The sequence below is a fragment of the Myripristis murdjan genome, chromosome 16 (assembly GCF_902150065.1).
Source record: "Myripristis murdjan chromosome 16, fMyrMur1.1, whole genome shotgun sequence".
NCBI lineage: Eukaryota > Metazoa > Chordata > Actinopteri > Holocentriformes > Holocentridae > Myripristis > Myripristis murdjan.
Window position 1 is genome coordinate 17,051,335 of NC_043995.1, and position 16,359 is coordinate 17,067,693.

Consider the following 16,359-nt stretch of genomic DNA (forward strand, 5'->3'; position numbering starts at 1 on the left):
ATTTACATTTTATAGCACTAACATTGTGAAATAATAGTGACATAAACACCTGTAATTAGCGATATCATAAATTATGTAATTTTTTTTTTTTAAATGTCCACGTTTGTTAATAGCTTTCGGAAGCAGGTTCACAATATTTATGAAATTATTCGCAGTATTGATTTAAATCGTGGTTGATGGATGGCACGTCACAAGCACAGCGCTACAAATGATTGGCTGGGAACCCGGAAGTGAGGACATACCCTTGGTCGAACTCTACAACCGTTGGTCAATGTTTCCCTCACTAGTTATTACACGGATTTTGATATAGTAAGCTAACTTTTGGTGCTGGCTTTAACAGGTAACGTTAATATTTTTTATTACGCAGCCATGGAGGAAGTGACAGGAGCTCAGCTGATTGCCGAGGCTCTTAAAACTCAGGTAAACTCGTTTAAAAACACCGAGAATGTGGATAATTATGAAGCATTTTTGACCTGGAAAAGGGTCGCTGTTGTGTCGAAATTTGACATAAACTGCGTAGGAAGAGCAAAAAGTGTGTCAAAGGTCATGTGCTGTGCGGTCAAAATAAACTTTAAAGAGTAAAATGGAGCTAGTAAAGGCTCTCGTTTCACACACACACACACAGACACACACAAATCAGTGCTGTCATTTGTCTGTGCAGAATGTGGAGTTTATGTTTGGGATTGTTGGTGTTCCTATCATCGAGGTGGCCATGGCCGCTCAAGCTGCAGGGATCAAGTATGTAGGCATGCGCAACGAGCAAGCGGTAAAACAACCGTTTCATAAGAGACCTATTCATTTGCATTTACTAAAATAATGGCATTTCAATACAATGAAATGAATTCTGCCACCCAACAGGCCTGCTATGCAGCATCTGCCGTTGGATACCTCACCGGACGGTTGGTTCACCACAAGACACTCACCGCTCACTCACTGAAGGAAAGATCTTGTACACTGAGCGCTTCAGGTGTCCTGTTCATGTCCCTGTGTCCTCTGCTTGTGTCTGTCCAGGCCAGGTGCCTGCCTGGTGGTGTCCGGCCCCGGACTCATCCATGCACTTGGTGGGATGGCCAATGCTAACATGAATTGCTGGTATGGGTCAATATTTTAATCATCATTTTAATTTTACAATTTTAACATGTCGACTTTGTATGTAAACTTAATGCTGTTGTACTATTGTTCAGGCCAGTGGTTGTCATCGGAGGTTCCTCAGATCAAAACCAAGAAACAGCAGGGGCCTTTCAGGAGTTTCCTCAGGTGCTGTGATGTGTGCCACTGGATGAATTTTCACATTGTGATAAAGCATAAATTGAAACTGTTTTTTATTTATTGCTAGGTTGAAGCATGTCGCCTGTATAGCAAGTTCTCTGCTAGACCCGGCAGTCTGGAAGCCATCCCCTCGGTGGTAGAAAAGGTAACATACCAGCCCTTATGTTGCAATTTAGTAAGACCCCTCAAGTGCAAGACGTTTTATAATAAGATCATAGTAACACAGAATTTGGTTGCTCATAGGCAGTTCGCACGAGTATGTACGGGCGTCCAGGTGCCTGTTATGTGGACATCTCAGGAGACATGGTCAACGCTAAAGTGAACAGGAGCAACGTCAGGTTTGTCGGTGTTTTTACTTTTAGAATTGTTTCATATAATGCCGCTTTTCCACTAGCACCTACTCGGCTCGACTCTACTCGGTTTGTAAGGTTTACCATTAGGTGGTAGTACCGGGTACCAATTAGTATTAGTACCTACTCAGCCGGGGTTCTAAGCGAGCTGAGTCGAGCTGAAAATGTGACGTAAACAGAGTGCAGGCCACTGATTGGACAGGGAGCGAGTCCTTCACACGAGCTGAAAATGTGACGTAAACAGAGTGCAGACCACTGATTGGACAGGGAGCGAGTCCTTCACAAAAACCAAACCCTCCATTTGAAAAAAAAACAAAAAAAACTGGCAACCGCGAGCGCATTGATCATCACTGAAGTTGGCAAAGTTGGAAAATGGCAAGCAAACTGATACCGTGGTCAAATGAAGAGGTGGACACTTTTCTGTGCTTGGTAGCGGGGCCACCTTGCTATGACGACTCCACCCATGATGAGGTGGTACATAATTGTAATGGAAAACGACCGAAACAGAGTCAAGCCGAGTAGAGCCGAGTAGGTGCTAGTGGAAAAGCGCCAATAATATTGCTGCATTTTTTCTCTGTAGCAGCAGATTTGTGTGTGAAAGCACTAAAGAAATGCTTTTTTTCTGTCCTGGCAGAGTTGTGTCCTGCTGTCCACCTCCTCCTGTGAGTTTAGCTGACAACACAGCAATCACAGAAGCCATTTCTGTCCTGAAAGGAGCTAAAAGACCCCTAGTCATCATTGGCAAAGGTAACCAACATCAAAACAAAGACTGTTTTGGTTTATGTGATTGTTTGTGCTTTTTTTGTTTTAGATTCTTCTCCTATTTTGTATTAATATTTTGTTCCCACATTCTTTCTTTATGCTTATGATATACCTAAAAATCTACCGGCAGATTTCTTACTTTGATGATTTTTGCATGTTACATACAATACCTGTTTCAGGGACATTACAGAGCAGTGATGGCTTCCATGTTATTGAAGAATTGAAAATGAATAAAAACCTAACTGGCAAAATATGTCCTTTATATCTTGGAATCATCACTTGAAATTACCATGGGCATATCTTAGTGGTTCATTAGAAATGTCATGAGGACATGGGTAATGTTGCCCCCAACAGGAGCAGCGTATGGCCGAGCAGAGAGCGCTCTGAGGGCGCTGGTGGAGGTGAGTGGCCTGCCTTTCATACCTACACCCATGGGGAAAGGAGTGCTGCCTGATAACCACCCCAACTGTGTGGCTGCTGCTCGCTCAAGGTCAGCCTCCCTCTCGGAAATACATACTTGATTTACATGTTTGGTGTGCACATTAGAATTTTCTCCACCGTTACATATGGTATTCAATTTGTGTTTATGTTTTCAATTTCCTCCTCCTCCTGTGTTCCTGTTGCCAAGAGCTCTGCTCCAAGCTGATGTTGTGTTGCTGCTTGGAGCCAGGTTGAACTGGATCCTGCACTTTGGGCTCCCGCCTAGATTTGACCCTCATGTCAAGGTCATCCAGGTCAGTAAGTGGTCGAATCAGGGTTTCTGAATTCTGTCTTTGATTTCAAATAAATTGTGTGTTTTTGAGCTCCAGCTGTATGACTGATATTGCCATAAAGGTAATCGCAGTGTGTTTGATGTTAGTGTACAGTGCTGTGTGTCCATGTCTCTGTGGTTATTTTTCTTACATTGATAATGTCTTTCACAGTTGCCACTGGTTTGCTATAACAACATGACACACTCACACTCTGTATATAGGTTGACCTTTGTGCTGAGGAAATGGGGAACAATGTGAGGCCGGCTGTTGCTCTCCTTGGTGACGTCAATGCTGTTGTCACACAGGTACATCCATTGCAACACAGTCATTTCTACATGATGTATAGGCCCGCTTCCACCAAGAAGTTCCTGGTAGTATTTGGGGGGCAGGAACTACTACAGGAACGTCCTCTCGCTCGGCCCTCTCAACTGCCATGTCTCCACTGAGAGGGCGAAGTACGAGGAAGGTTCCTGCAAAGCTACCGGGCTCTGGATGTGACGTAATCATTGCGCGACCATTTTGACCGGGGCATCAAAATGCGTGTTGTTAGCGTTAGCAAACGTTCGCTAAAGTGAACATTAACGTTCACTAATGCTAATGTTAGCGTCCCTAAAAATGCCGGCTAAAAAGCGTGTCGTTAGCGTTAGCTAACGTTAGCTAGCACATTGGCGTTAGCTTGATAGTGTTGGCCGTGTTGCTAGGGACGCCAGCGTTAGCTAACGTTAGCTAAAGCTAACGCTAGCGTCCCTAAAAATGCCAGCTATTTTGTCGCTTTCTGTTGACGCCACATTGCGCCGTGAGTAAATCCAATCAGCACCAAGTAAACCCCAAGCCCCACCCAGGAGTTTTTCGGTGCCATTCGGAGTACCTACCCCGAGGCAGGGACTTGTTTAGACCCTGTAAAGGTTCCGGAACTCCCTCCTTCAGGGTAGTTCCAGCAGTGGAGACACGCAACAATGGCCCCGGCCCCATAAAATTACCCCGAAGTTACTGTGGTGGAAACAGGCTTTATGTCTTCTTCTAACATAAGGATCTTAATGTTTATTATCTTCACCAGGCAGCAGCCTGAAGGAGATTGTTAGGTTATGTGTGTCTGTCCACTGCTAATCTCACAAACTACTGGGCCTATCAACCTAAAATAAACTCTGTAGTAAACTGAAGCAGAACAAGAAAAAGCTAAACTTGAGGGGCTTTGGATGTTTACAGTATATTTTCTATACTGTGCTGTATTTGAATCATGCAGTAATTTGATTTGTAATTTGAGTGCTGTTGGCTGCTGAGTCTCTCCTGAGTTTTGCTCAGCACATAGGGTAGTCTATAGCCCAGAAAAGGGGAGATATGTCAGGCGGATATGTGCACTCTGCTGAGTACATTCCAACTTGCTCAAGATGTGAACAGTAGGGTTCATCTGTGGAGAATGGGAATGTTTCTTATCAGTTCTTCACTGATTCTTTCAGCTCCTGGAATCCGTCCGTAAAGATGGCTGGAAATATCCCTTCAACACAGAGTGGTGGAGCGCACTGAAGGAGAAGATTGCTGCCAATGCAAAAATATCAAAGGTGGATTTTGGCATGCCAAATTCAGATGACACATTTTAATGTAACTTGTATTGTTTGATTCCTAAAAGGTTAGTTTTCCCTCCTCACAGGCACTCGCCCTTCAGTCCGCAGTGCCCATGAACTACTACACAGTGTTCCACCACATCTCCCAGCTGCTGCCAGGAGACTGTGTCATCGTCAGTGAGGGAGCCAACACTATGGACATTGGACGCACTATGCTGAACAACTCCCTACCTCGACACAGGCAAGGCACGCTTCTGGCAGCAGAGGCTTAAGGGCAAAGTCAGCAAATACCCCCCACCTAGGTCATCTTAGGATCTTTGAATGAAACATAAACTTGGCTTGTTGTTCATCTGTTAATGCCTGTGCTTAGATGTTGTCTCAGATGCGGCTATCGTTGATAAGCTCGGTCAAGCATTGTCATGGATTTTGTAATTCTATTCCACACAGGGAAAGTCAGGGAATATAGTAAGCTCTTGGGATGAGACAGAATATGACGGAATTTTGTCAGCACCAGTTATAGAATAAGTAACTAGTTATTCACCGAACATCAATTTTTGATGAATATTGAATATGTTGATACAGTGATTATTTTTCCATTGTGCTCTTGTTATGGTCACTTCTCATGCAGACACTACCCTTAATAACAACTCTGAATCTGCAGTGTGTTTTAAATTTTAACATTTATGTATTTAATGGAAATTCAACATTTTAGTCATGGAAAAGTCAGGGAGTTGTACATATGACAGAGTGGCAACCCTGTAACTCTCTATTACTCTGCTAATCCTGATTGTGTGCAGGCTAGATGCCGGCACGTTTGGAACAATGGGAGTAGGGCTCGGCTTTGCCATCGCAGCGGCATCTGTGGAGAAGAGCCAGAATACAGGCCGAAGGGTCGTGTGTGTGGAGGGGGACAGCGCCTTTGGCTTTTCTGGAATGGAGGTTGAGACCATGTGCAGGTTGGTTTGTTTCCTCTCTTTCTACATACAGTTGAGCACCCATAGTTGGGATGTCACGCGGATCAATACTGGGGTATCAAATCATTACCAGAATTTTGAAACAATACCAAGCTCAGTGTTTTTAGTATCTATATTATTTACAACTTGATACCTCATGTCAGTGTTCATATTCCCATATAGTCTTAGCCTGTATGTTCAAATTCTTTAAACGCCTAAAGTTTCAGTCAGGCCTGCGGGATATCAAAATGAGCGCATCTGATGATTATAACTGTATTTATTCTCACACGTCAGACGGATCCTCTGATTGGAAATTAGTTTCCCATTAGTTTCTGTTTACTGTTTAAATTAAGGAGTGTGTCCTGAATGGGTTTCCTGTTTTTGTCATGGTATTCAATCAGGAATCGTGACTCATGGAATCTAGCTGGCATTGGTTTCAAGTGCCAAAACTCTGGTGTAGTGACATCCCTACCTCATACTACAGTAACTTAGATTCTCCCCTCTCTGCAGGTATAATCTACCTGTGATCATCATTGTTGTCAATAACAATGGGATATACAGTGGCGTAGATCCTGAGACATGGAAAGAAATGGCAAAGATGGGAGATCTGACCACTATGTGAGTCATGCAGTATGAAGCCGCCGATAATGGCACAATTTTTCTCATGTCTTTCCTTGAGTACATTCTCAATGTTCTGATTAAAAAAAGATGTCTTGTGGTCCTCAGAGCCCCACCTGTGACCCTTCTACCTGAGGCCCGCTATGACGAGGTCATGACGGCTTTTGGTGGACGTGGGTTCCTGGTGAGGACGGTGGAAGAGCTGCGCAGTGCCTTGAAGCTCAGTTTGAGTGACTGGGAGAGGCCCAGTCTCCTGAACGTGCTCATCGACCCTGCCTCTGACAGAAAACAACAGGTATCTATCGCTTTCCGAGAACAAAAACAGAAAGGAGATGGAAGGTGAACTTGAATGACACTGGCAGAGGCAACTGCAAAGCCAGGCGTGATTAAAAGAAAATCGTGGTTTGGTTCGTGATTAGTGTAAAACAACAAACAGTGGGGTGTTTACCCTGCATAGCTCTTGTTTCCTTCATGGCTGTGTGAGTGACAGGCCTGACTGAACCGTAATCCATTGGCTCCAGGTGCACCGCAGAACTTTCGTATTCCACCACAATCCCCTCACCTCACACCAACCGGACCTTTCTATTTCAGGGTCCCCATAATTAGAACGCAAGGCCCTCTGTGTTTATGTTGAATGTATCCATGCAACCCTTTGCAGACATGTTTGAGGATTGTATTGAGGGTTGTAGCCATGGTGAAGAGCTCCATGGTGTGAAAACCAGAGCTGAGCTGCGTGACGCTCTGACCCCACTCATGGCTCAGACTGATTGAACAATTGTTTGTTTTCTGGATGTTATTCATATCTTTAAGGCTGAAATCAAGCCGTGCATGCTGGCAGAAGAGAAGCTCCTCTTTTTGCTCACACACATTCAATTTTTCAAAGTCGAGGCTAAACAGATTTTTACCAGCCATAATAAAACATAAACTGAAACAGGCACAGATTTTGTCTTGCCAAATATGAATATCATGTGTTACTTTCTCCTCAGGCTGAAGTTTAATATTAATGCTATTCCATCTTTGTTTTCCAGGAGTTCCCCTGGCTAACACGCTCCAACCTATAGACCCGAAGGCTCAAAGAGAAAGAAGAGCTGCCTCCGTTTTCACAGCAGTGACAGTTCTCATGAAACTCCAAACTGAAGAATATAATTCTGTTTTTTTTTATGATTGTTTCCATGAAATGTTCTAATTCATTTTTACTACACAGTAGTATACAATTTACTAAATAATACTACGATTAAAATTGCTTACAAACGATGCACTGACCATTGTTTTATTTTACATTAAGGAATGTTTTCCGCATCTACATAACAAAAATACTTCAACGGCTCATCAAGGCTATCATTCTGAAGGATTTTTTTATGCAGACTATTAAAACGTTGGGAGTTTTAAAAATGTAATCTCATGACTGGCTTACAGCTGAAACCTTATGAGTGAGGCATTTCTTTTCAGAATAAGTTACATCAGCCAGGGACTGTTAAGTGCCTTCCTTTGATTTGAGGCCTTTGCAGAGATATCTTCTCACAAGCAGAGAAAGGATCTATAGCATGAGCTGTGTCTTAATAATCCTAAAATTGTTTGATTATCTCGTGTTTATATAAATATTTTAAGAAATATATTTTTCAAGTACATTATGCTGCATATTTTTTCCTCTTAAATTGTAATTTTCCGTTATTGGAAACTAAAATATTGAGACTGATGAGGGTTTTTTTTTTTTTTTTTTTTTTTAATTCTAAGCCGTATCCTCTAAATCTGCACATTTAGTGTATAGCTGTCTCTGTTAACAAGATGAATGGACAATTCGTTAAAGTGAAGCGGCAGTGAAAGCTGCAGGCCACATGAGAGTAAACGAATTGACTGCTGGCTGTAAAATTTCATCTCCAACTGCCAACAGGCCATCTGATCAGATCGATCGGCAGTGTTTTCACTGCCTGTGTTTTCACTGTTTCCTCTGGCATGTTGTTTCCCAGTCAATATTCTAATACAAATATTTACAAAAATGAAATTAAGACATTTTTTTAAACTAATTTTGGAAAACAAACATGTCAACTTTGGCAAAATGCTCTATTCATCAATCAGAATTAAGTCAACACTCCAGGACGTAAAGTTCCCGTGCGCGCCCGCTCGCTCTCTGTTAAATGCGTCCACGCGTGTGCGTGTAGCCCACGCACATGAGCTGTGCGCGACATGTGTTGTAGCTTTCACAGTTGCAGCAGCAGCTCTGAATAATAAAGGAGCAGGTTGACAGTGAATTCCAAAGCTCGTATAATCTATTTCCGATCCGAGAGGAGCCTCCCGGTAATAAATGGAGACAATTTCGTGGGACAGATCGACTCGGCAATAAAAACAATTTGACATGGAGGAATCGATATCCCTGTGTACGCGGGATTGCACAATAAATATGCTACACTGAAAACTGAAAAAAGTTCATTTGAGGTGCAAATCACGCGACAAATATGCATAAACTGTGACGTTTAATTAAAGTTGTTTGAGGACGTTTACATGCACGGTCACTGTGATCCCCCTCTCCGCTTGAAGCATGTGCAGAAAAGCCTCATGTTGCTGAGTGATGGTTAGTCTCCCTGTGAGAGGAGTGGAAACAAAGGCACCCCCCGCAGTAGTAGGGGTCTAATATTGGCTGCCAAAGCAGCTGGCAGGCAGTATCCCGTAATTTTAGCGCACACCGATGCAGAGGAAAGATTTAATGGGCATTGGTTGGCGTACCCGCTCCTAGAGGCGCAAGGGGGGACTGAGAGCGGAGAGGAGAGAGGGAGGGGAGCCCGCTGCTGAGGCTCACAAACACTAAGTCAGGCAACTACCAGGAGCAGCATGACTCTCCTAACGCTCGGACTGTACCTTCCACTATTGTTTTGTTATGATTTGGCTCAGTCCTCTATTCTGGACGACGTTTTTTCAGTCTCCGAAGGTAGGTCTGCATCTATTTTGTTCTTGCAGTCTCTGTGTTTACATATACATGCGTGCAAGGGTGTGTGGGCTGTGCAGAAGCATGGACATAGATGAACAAATGGCAAGTTTCTGGATTGAGCTCCTTGTCTTTTGTAAAATACACTTGTTTTTATGTTGTTGTTGCCCGTGAATTACACTGGGAATGTCTATAAATAGCGAGACCATCTACAGTCCTTCAGTGAGAGGCGTAAGGCTGTTCATATCTGTGTCCAGCCCTAAGAGCTCTCCTGGATTGGTGTCATGATCTGATAGTTTGCACCTGTTTCCCTGTCACTTACTGTCCCTGTTTTTTTCTAACCTGTGATTGTCATTTTATTTACTGTATGGACTGTGTAGGAAAAGGCCTGCTTGTTTGCAACATGTCATTATTTTGATCTTTATGTGTAAATCAGTCTCATTGGGAGGTTAAAGGTGTTCCTAGTATTTAAGATAAATTTGTTGAAGAGGTTAGGATTCAGGTCCAATTGCTGCAACAGTTAAGACAACAGGTGATCTCTTTTGAAGTGACAGTCTCCTAATTTTGACCCCTTGCATCATCACCCATGCGGCCGACCATGTGCACACTTTACACAGCTCTCAGATCCCTGGAGCAGCAGAGGAGATTCACCCCATGCTGTTTACTGAGTCCACCTCCACCTCCCCTGTTTCCTCCACCCCCTTCACTTTGGCGCCGCCATGCTCATGTGAGTCAAAGTCATGTGACTTTTCCCTTGTGGAATATCTGATTGTTGATATGTCCTTGGGTGATATCCAAACTACCCCACATGCTCTCTCTTGCCCCCTGAATGAGAGCATCAACACACTGAGATGATAGGTTTGCGGGAAGAAATGGCTTAACAAGTTCTGCAGCATGGGTTGCAAAGTGTTGTGTGACAATGAAGGGATGAGAACTCAAAAGTTAATTGCCTTCCCACACCCACTGTATATCAGCAGCCAAGTGTGCCATTGTCCCTTCATAGGGAAAAGTGCCAGTCTGTTGATTTTTATCTGTTATCAAGGTTGTAAAGAATTACAGTATTGCATTTTACAGATTGAAGGCGTCTCATCTATTCAAGGAGGTAAACCAGAGACAGACAATGAGGGGAAAATTGACAGCTGTGTCCCAGGTCCTCCTGGGCCTGTTGGACCCCCTGGACCTCAGGTAGGAACTCTTCTCAAACATCACTCTTAATTCCATCATTAAGATGTGCTGTTCATCTGGCACATGGGTACTGTTTTGCAGTGTGTGTTTTGCAGTGTCCAATGTGGCTGGAGCAAAGACTGCTTTTGTTTCATGTTTTGGGTCTGCACAGATTTAAGGTGTGAGGAGGTAATACTTTAGCAACATATTACCCCCATCTTGTTTCCAACTTCAGATGCATGTGAGATCCTGCAGAGCGGGATGATGGGGATTTCTCTTGCCCCTGCAACACAGCGGCCCATTAACGCTCTACATTTAGCTGGGACACAAATAGCCTTTTTCCACTGCCTGCCAGTGTGCCACACATCATTCTTAGAAACTGTCCAAAGAGTTTGTCTGCCTGGAGAGGCATACCGGGTCACGTAAATTCCAGTGATTGCCAACACAAGTGTGTGTGTGTGTGTGTGTGTGTGTGTGTGTGTGTGTGTGTGTGTGTGTGTGTGTGTGTTTGTGTATTTAGGCACTGGAAGAATTAAAGACATTTTGATTCAAAAGGTGACCCCCCTGTTATCCCAAAATGTTGTACAAATAAAGCAGTTTTACTTGTCATAATTAAATGATAGTTGATGCTGTGTTTACCCTTGTCAGGCCATCCCAGCACTGGCTGGACTGCAGCAGTGTTTCAAAAGAGGTTCACAAAGCACTTTGAAAATCAATAGTGGCCACTCAGCCCTTAGCTAATTGAAAACGCAGATGTGGGCTTCAGGGAGCAAAAAGGAATTTCTAGTTCAGTGTTAGGTACACAAGTGATATATGTTTGTTTTTACATTCACCAGGGTCCACCTGGTTTACCTGGTATTGGAGGACCTAAAGGAGAAAAAGTACGCAATTACTATTTGTTTACTTTCCTCATGATCTCTAGCATAACATGATATGTATATTATTATATCTATTAAGCTAGGCTTTAAATGCCCTGATACTGAAACACTTCATAAAAAACAACCTGCTTGAAATACAGTTTGCATAACTACTGTCTCTGTCCCCTCCTCCACATCCTGTTGCCAGGGAGAAATCGGAAGACCTGGGCAAAAGGTGAGAGTCTCCATTAATCATTCCATATTCTCGGCTAAGTGGATTTACTCAAAAATGAGATACAGTGCCTCAGCCTGCCTGCCTGGTAGCTGTAACTCAGAGCGCTGCTACTGCCTGGTTATACACATTATGAAATTGTGAGCAAGTATAACCTTGATAGGAGGCAGTGGAGACATGTTGATAGGATGCAAGGGACACAGAGCTGCTGAGATGGGCTATTTCAGTGGTAGAAGGGGTTTGCTAAGGTCTCCTAACAGAAGGGGACCTACCAGACACCCCCATCGACCCCTGAAAGACATCCAGCATCCTGGCTCCTTGTCAGGTGGCCCTCCCTTTCTCATTAGAATGAGAGGATGGGCCGTCACAGCTTCATTGGAAACTCAGGAGACAGTGTTTGATGAGGACAGTCAGAAGAGAAGTGACCCTCTAAATGACCAGTCGTTGTGGTTAAGCAGTAAAAGAGGCCCACTGGGAGAGCTTCACTGGCTGGTGGCCTGACTGAGCAGCTTTGCAGTACTGCAGTGCAATTTAGCTTAGTGCTTCAGCCGGTTCATAAATCATTTTATTTCCCACAAGCACTGGCTCCTGTTCTATATACAGCCCATCATTTAATTAAAGAGAGCAAAGTGACAGGGCTCGTTAAAGTTATTCTGCCTCTACATGTGCAGTTGTACCAGTGTCTGATAAATACTGGAGCAAGAAGCCTGTCAGCTTATCCAGCAAATCTTGCACTTTTTTTCTTCCACTTGTGCAGTAAATGAACATGAGAGGCTCTCTCGTTGGGTTGCACGTCTCACATCACTTCCCACACAAAGAATTATTTTTGTGTCCTGATTTTAGAAACAGTTAACCTCTATTTCAGCTGTGGCAGCATCAGTGCTCTGTCATGCATTTCTATGTCCCAGATCATTGGATTTGTGACAATTAAATTCATGTTTCCTATCAGGGTCGGATAGGTCCTCCTGGGCTCCCTGGCAAGCAGGGACCCGCTGGATGGCCAGGACCAAATGGGCCTAAAGTGAGTAAGTCCTGTCTCATAATGTAGACAATATGACAGCAGTAAGTAGAGACAAAAGGTTGTGTAGATGGGTGATTTATGTTGATTTCAGTGTTCAGTTTTCCTAAGGTATTGTGCACCTGATTCCCTCTTGATAAGTCCATTCAGATTCCCTGCTGTCACCCAGACCTATGTCCTCTAATATGCAAGTTTCCTTTCTGCTTAGATGCATGGTCAAAATAACACAAGAAAATGTTTCACCACAGTGTGCATAAATTGTTTTTTGGGGTGGGAAATATCTTGGGACAAACATGCAGAGTTCCAAAGATGAAATTATTTTTGTGTTTTCTTGATGTGTTGCTCTGTCCCAGGGTGAGAAGGGAGACCAAGGGCTGATGGGTTTGCCTGGAGCCAGAGGACCAATTGGGCCTAAGGTAGGTGGAGTAATTTCAACACGGGAGAAATGCTGTGCCCGAGACCCTATAGATCTTAATAACATTCAGCTACAGTTTCACACTACTGGGATTCATCTTGGATTCTTCATTTTTTGTTTTTCATTGTAGGGTTTACCAGGGTATAAAGGGGAAAAGGTATGTGACTGGCATAGTAATTAATGCATTGTATGAAAAGAGACAGACAGAGTGTATATTGTGTAATTCACCCTTGATCTACTCCATCAGGGTTCCCGAGGAGATCGCGGTGAGAGTGGAATGAAAGGCGAAAAGGTGGGCAGAGTTTATCATTTCCCACACAAATGATCTCCTTAATACTATGTTTTTGGATTTCACATCAGCTGGGGTCCAATGTTTCCAGAATAATGTGGTGTAGTATCAAATGTTTAAGTAGCTGCATTATAGAAAATACATGGAATCTCACTTGGTATTTTTGAATTTTTCGTTATCTCCAGGGCTCAATGGGTTTCCCGGGAATGCTTGGACAGAAAGTAAGCTGCATGTTCAAGCACAAAGGAACTTTGAGTTTGGATCGAAACATTACAAATTTAAAATTGGACAATTTATCGAATGCTTATTTGAACTGGTTTGTTGCACAGGGTGAAATGGGTCCAAAAGGAGAGCCGGGAATGTCAGGAAACAGAGGACCCACCGGCCGACCAGGGAAGAGAGGGAAACAGGTCAGGGGGACAGTTTTAGTTATATTCCACATAATTTATGCATGATTTTATCTCAGTGCTATTAAATTCTTTGACCTTGGAAGCATGAGATTGACTTACTCTTTTGGTTATGTGATTCAGGGAGTGAAAGGAGACACCGGGCGTTTAGGACCTATGGGACCAGCAGGCCCACAAGGACCTCCTGGCCACCCTGGACCTCCTGGTTTACCAGCCGCAGGTGAACAGCGTGCAAAAACCTGCATACTTGAGAATAAAGATTCACATGCTGTACTCTGAAAGGATCATGAGTGGACACATGGCCCGGGTACATTATCTGGTTTCCGGGAGCGTGTGAAAAGCCCTGCTACCAGTGTGAGAAGTACAACCGTCCATGTCAGCAAAAGGAAGCACACATTAGAGCTGTGTAAGAGGCAACACCAGTAGTCTTATTTAGCACTGGAGAAACTCAATCTCCTGAAGAGAAGCAGGATGCTCTCACCATGACATCATGTAGCTAAAACTGATTCACAGATGGCTAGCACTGCAGATTTACAAACATTGTGTCACCACATAATTAAAAGAGACATTTGTGATCTTGATCGGGTTTCTGCATAAATTGAGTTGATTGTGTTTGCCTCTTGATGGACGAATCCAGGACAGGACAGTTAATGAGATACAGAGCTTTTTATATCAGCCCACATGACCCTGGCTTTTGACTTAAACCCTCTGTGTAATTAACTTCCTCTCACTTACCTTTGGCTCATGAAACCTACAGTATTCACTTTGGGATTACAGGTGTAGCCTCTGCTTGCGCTCTTGCTGTTGTTTACAATAACCTGTTTTCTTTCCTTGCTTGTTTAGGGCTTTATATGGTTGGAGCAAAGGGCGAGCGTGGTCTACCAGGGCCTCCTGGGAAGTGTAGTTGCAACTCTCTTAGTTCTTCTCCAGTTGAAGAGCACAGCTCCAGAGGCAACTATCCCAAAGTACCAGCGGTAAGGAAGCAAAAGCTCATGTAACTCCATAAATCTTCATGCACAATGCATGTGCAATTTAGCTATGTGGCCTATACATTCAATACAATGTCATATGACACATAATTTAAAAGTGTAATAATTTTTGGTCCAAATGCAAGCTTGGACTTGTGTACATTTTTTTTAATCGAAATTGGGTTATTCATGTATTCATAATCTCGTAATTGCTATTTGGTGTTATTTTAAATGATATGTTATTTACTGTTACTTCAGTTTTGTACTTCTGTAGTGTTTTTTTTTTTTTAAAGAAGCTTTTGGGTTAAATATTTTAAAAGAAAGTATATTCACAAAATAGGCTTTTGACAGCTATTATGTCAAATCCTTCATGTTCAATAGCTTAGTACTTTACCCAGATATAACTTTAATCTTTGCTCACCAAACAGAGTAATGATCCATTAAACAAGCCACAATCAATTTGCCTTTCACTCAGATATTTGTGGTAAGCAGTGAGGAGGAACTGCAGCATCTCGACACAGATAACGCTCTTGCATTCCGCAAAGATCAGAGATCCCTCTATTTCAAAGACATCGATGGCTGGCTGCCAATTCAGGTATCTCCACACGCAGCAAAATGAAATTTGCAAGCTTGTCTGAATAGTTATTTTACAAATCTGTGCGTAGCTGTGGGACTTTTCACACACAGCAATGGTGACTTTTCAAGCAACATTTCCCTTTTTTTACATTTGTCTTTCAATTCTGTAAAAGACTTTTTCGTTCCAGCTGACGCCATTTCAGTCCACGGAAAATGCACCTGATGATGAAGGTTACTGTGGCGACGGGATAGTGCAGATTTCCAATGGGGAGGAGTGTGATGATGGAAACAGAGTTGTCACTGACGGCTGTGTCAGTAAGTCATATGTCTGTGTTAGATGCCCCATAATAGCCCTGTAGGTGTAGTTTGCTGTGCATATATAACATGACCCGTCTGCCCTTCCCCTTTCCCCTTACCGCAGAGTGTAAACATGCGTACTGTGGAGATGGATATCGCTATGAGGGGGCCGAGGAGTGTGATGGAAAAGACTTTGGCTATCAGACATGCAATTCATATCTTCCAGGGTAAGAGAAATACAGTTTATCTGTTTTGAAAATAGTTTAATCATAGGTGTCTGCTGCTAAAATACAATTAGTGCGTTTTGTTTACATACTTTGTTGAGCTAGGAATTGTCCCCCCTCTTATTTGCAGGTCATATGGTCGCCTCAGATGCACACCGTACTGTGTCATTGACTCCACAAACTGTAAGTACTTCACTTGAGGAGGAACCTGGATGGTGCAGCGGGATCCTCTGTGTCTTCTTTGCATAACTCAAAACAGAGAAAAAAGAAAGAAAAAAAAGAACAATAATGTTGCAAGCAAGAGTCTCTTAGGTTAAGAGGCAGCAAATCAATCTCCAATGAAAGAAAAACGAAACATGTACTATAACTCCTCTGTATCGCTGCTGAGATGCCACGTAGCTCCCAGGGGTTGAAGAGTCAGGCAGTGGAGACTAAACCTTCACCCGTTCTTAGGAAAAAAAAATGCACAGGACAATTGCACTGTCTTAACAAGCAGGACTGAAGACTGGCCTCCTCACCATACCTGACTGGACCAGAATCAGCCCCTGGATGTGATGGTTGTACGACAGCCATCCAGGGACCTAATTAACTGCTAATGGGACATCTTGCAGACATGTAGTGGCTGGCCTCGAGGCATATTAACCCAGTACTGTTGCAAAGAGAGGCAGCAGGACACCCAGAAGCAGGGCCCCCGGATTTTCCACTGCAATGTGAACGACGGTGCAC

General features: G+C 43.3%; 2 protein-coding genes across 2 annotated transcripts; both read left to right on the plus strand.

The window, feature by feature from the left end:
- Positions 1-243: 243 nt before the first annotated feature.
- hacl1 (2-hydroxyacyl-CoA lyase 1) lies at positions 244-7,520 on the plus strand. Its single transcript, XM_030073508.1, has 17 exons — positions 244-420; positions 662-766; positions 859-899; positions 1,012-1,092; positions 1,185-1,257; positions 1,337-1,414; positions 1,513-1,607; positions 2,254-2,366; positions 2,736-2,871; positions 3,010-3,115; positions 3,355-3,438; positions 4,591-4,692; positions 4,782-4,936; positions 5,493-5,651; positions 6,159-6,266; positions 6,375-6,561; positions 7,295-7,520. Exons 1-17 carry the CDS (start codon positions 370-372, stop codon positions 7,325-7,327), a joined length of 1,707 nt encoding a protein of 568 aa, XP_029929368.1. The 5' UTR covers positions 244-369; the 3' UTR covers positions 7,328-7,520.
- Positions 7,521-9,092: 1,572 nt separating this feature from the next.
- On the plus strand, positions 9,093-16,359 carry colq (collagen-like tail subunit (single strand of homotrimer) of asymmetric acetylcholinesterase). The gene is made up of 17 exons (XM_030072393.1): positions 9,093-9,189; positions 9,804-9,917; positions 10,286-10,371; positions 11,187-11,231; positions 11,416-11,442; positions 12,389-12,460; positions 12,811-12,873; positions 13,003-13,029; positions 13,120-13,164; positions 13,347-13,382; positions 13,491-13,571; positions 13,692-13,788; positions 14,412-14,542; positions 15,012-15,131; positions 15,286-15,427; positions 15,534-15,636; positions 15,764-16,359. The coding sequence occupies exons 1-17, from the start codon at positions 9,093-9,095 to the stop codon at positions 15,831-15,833; spliced, it is 1,356 nt and encodes a 451-aa protein (XP_029928253.1). The 3' UTR covers positions 15,834-16,359.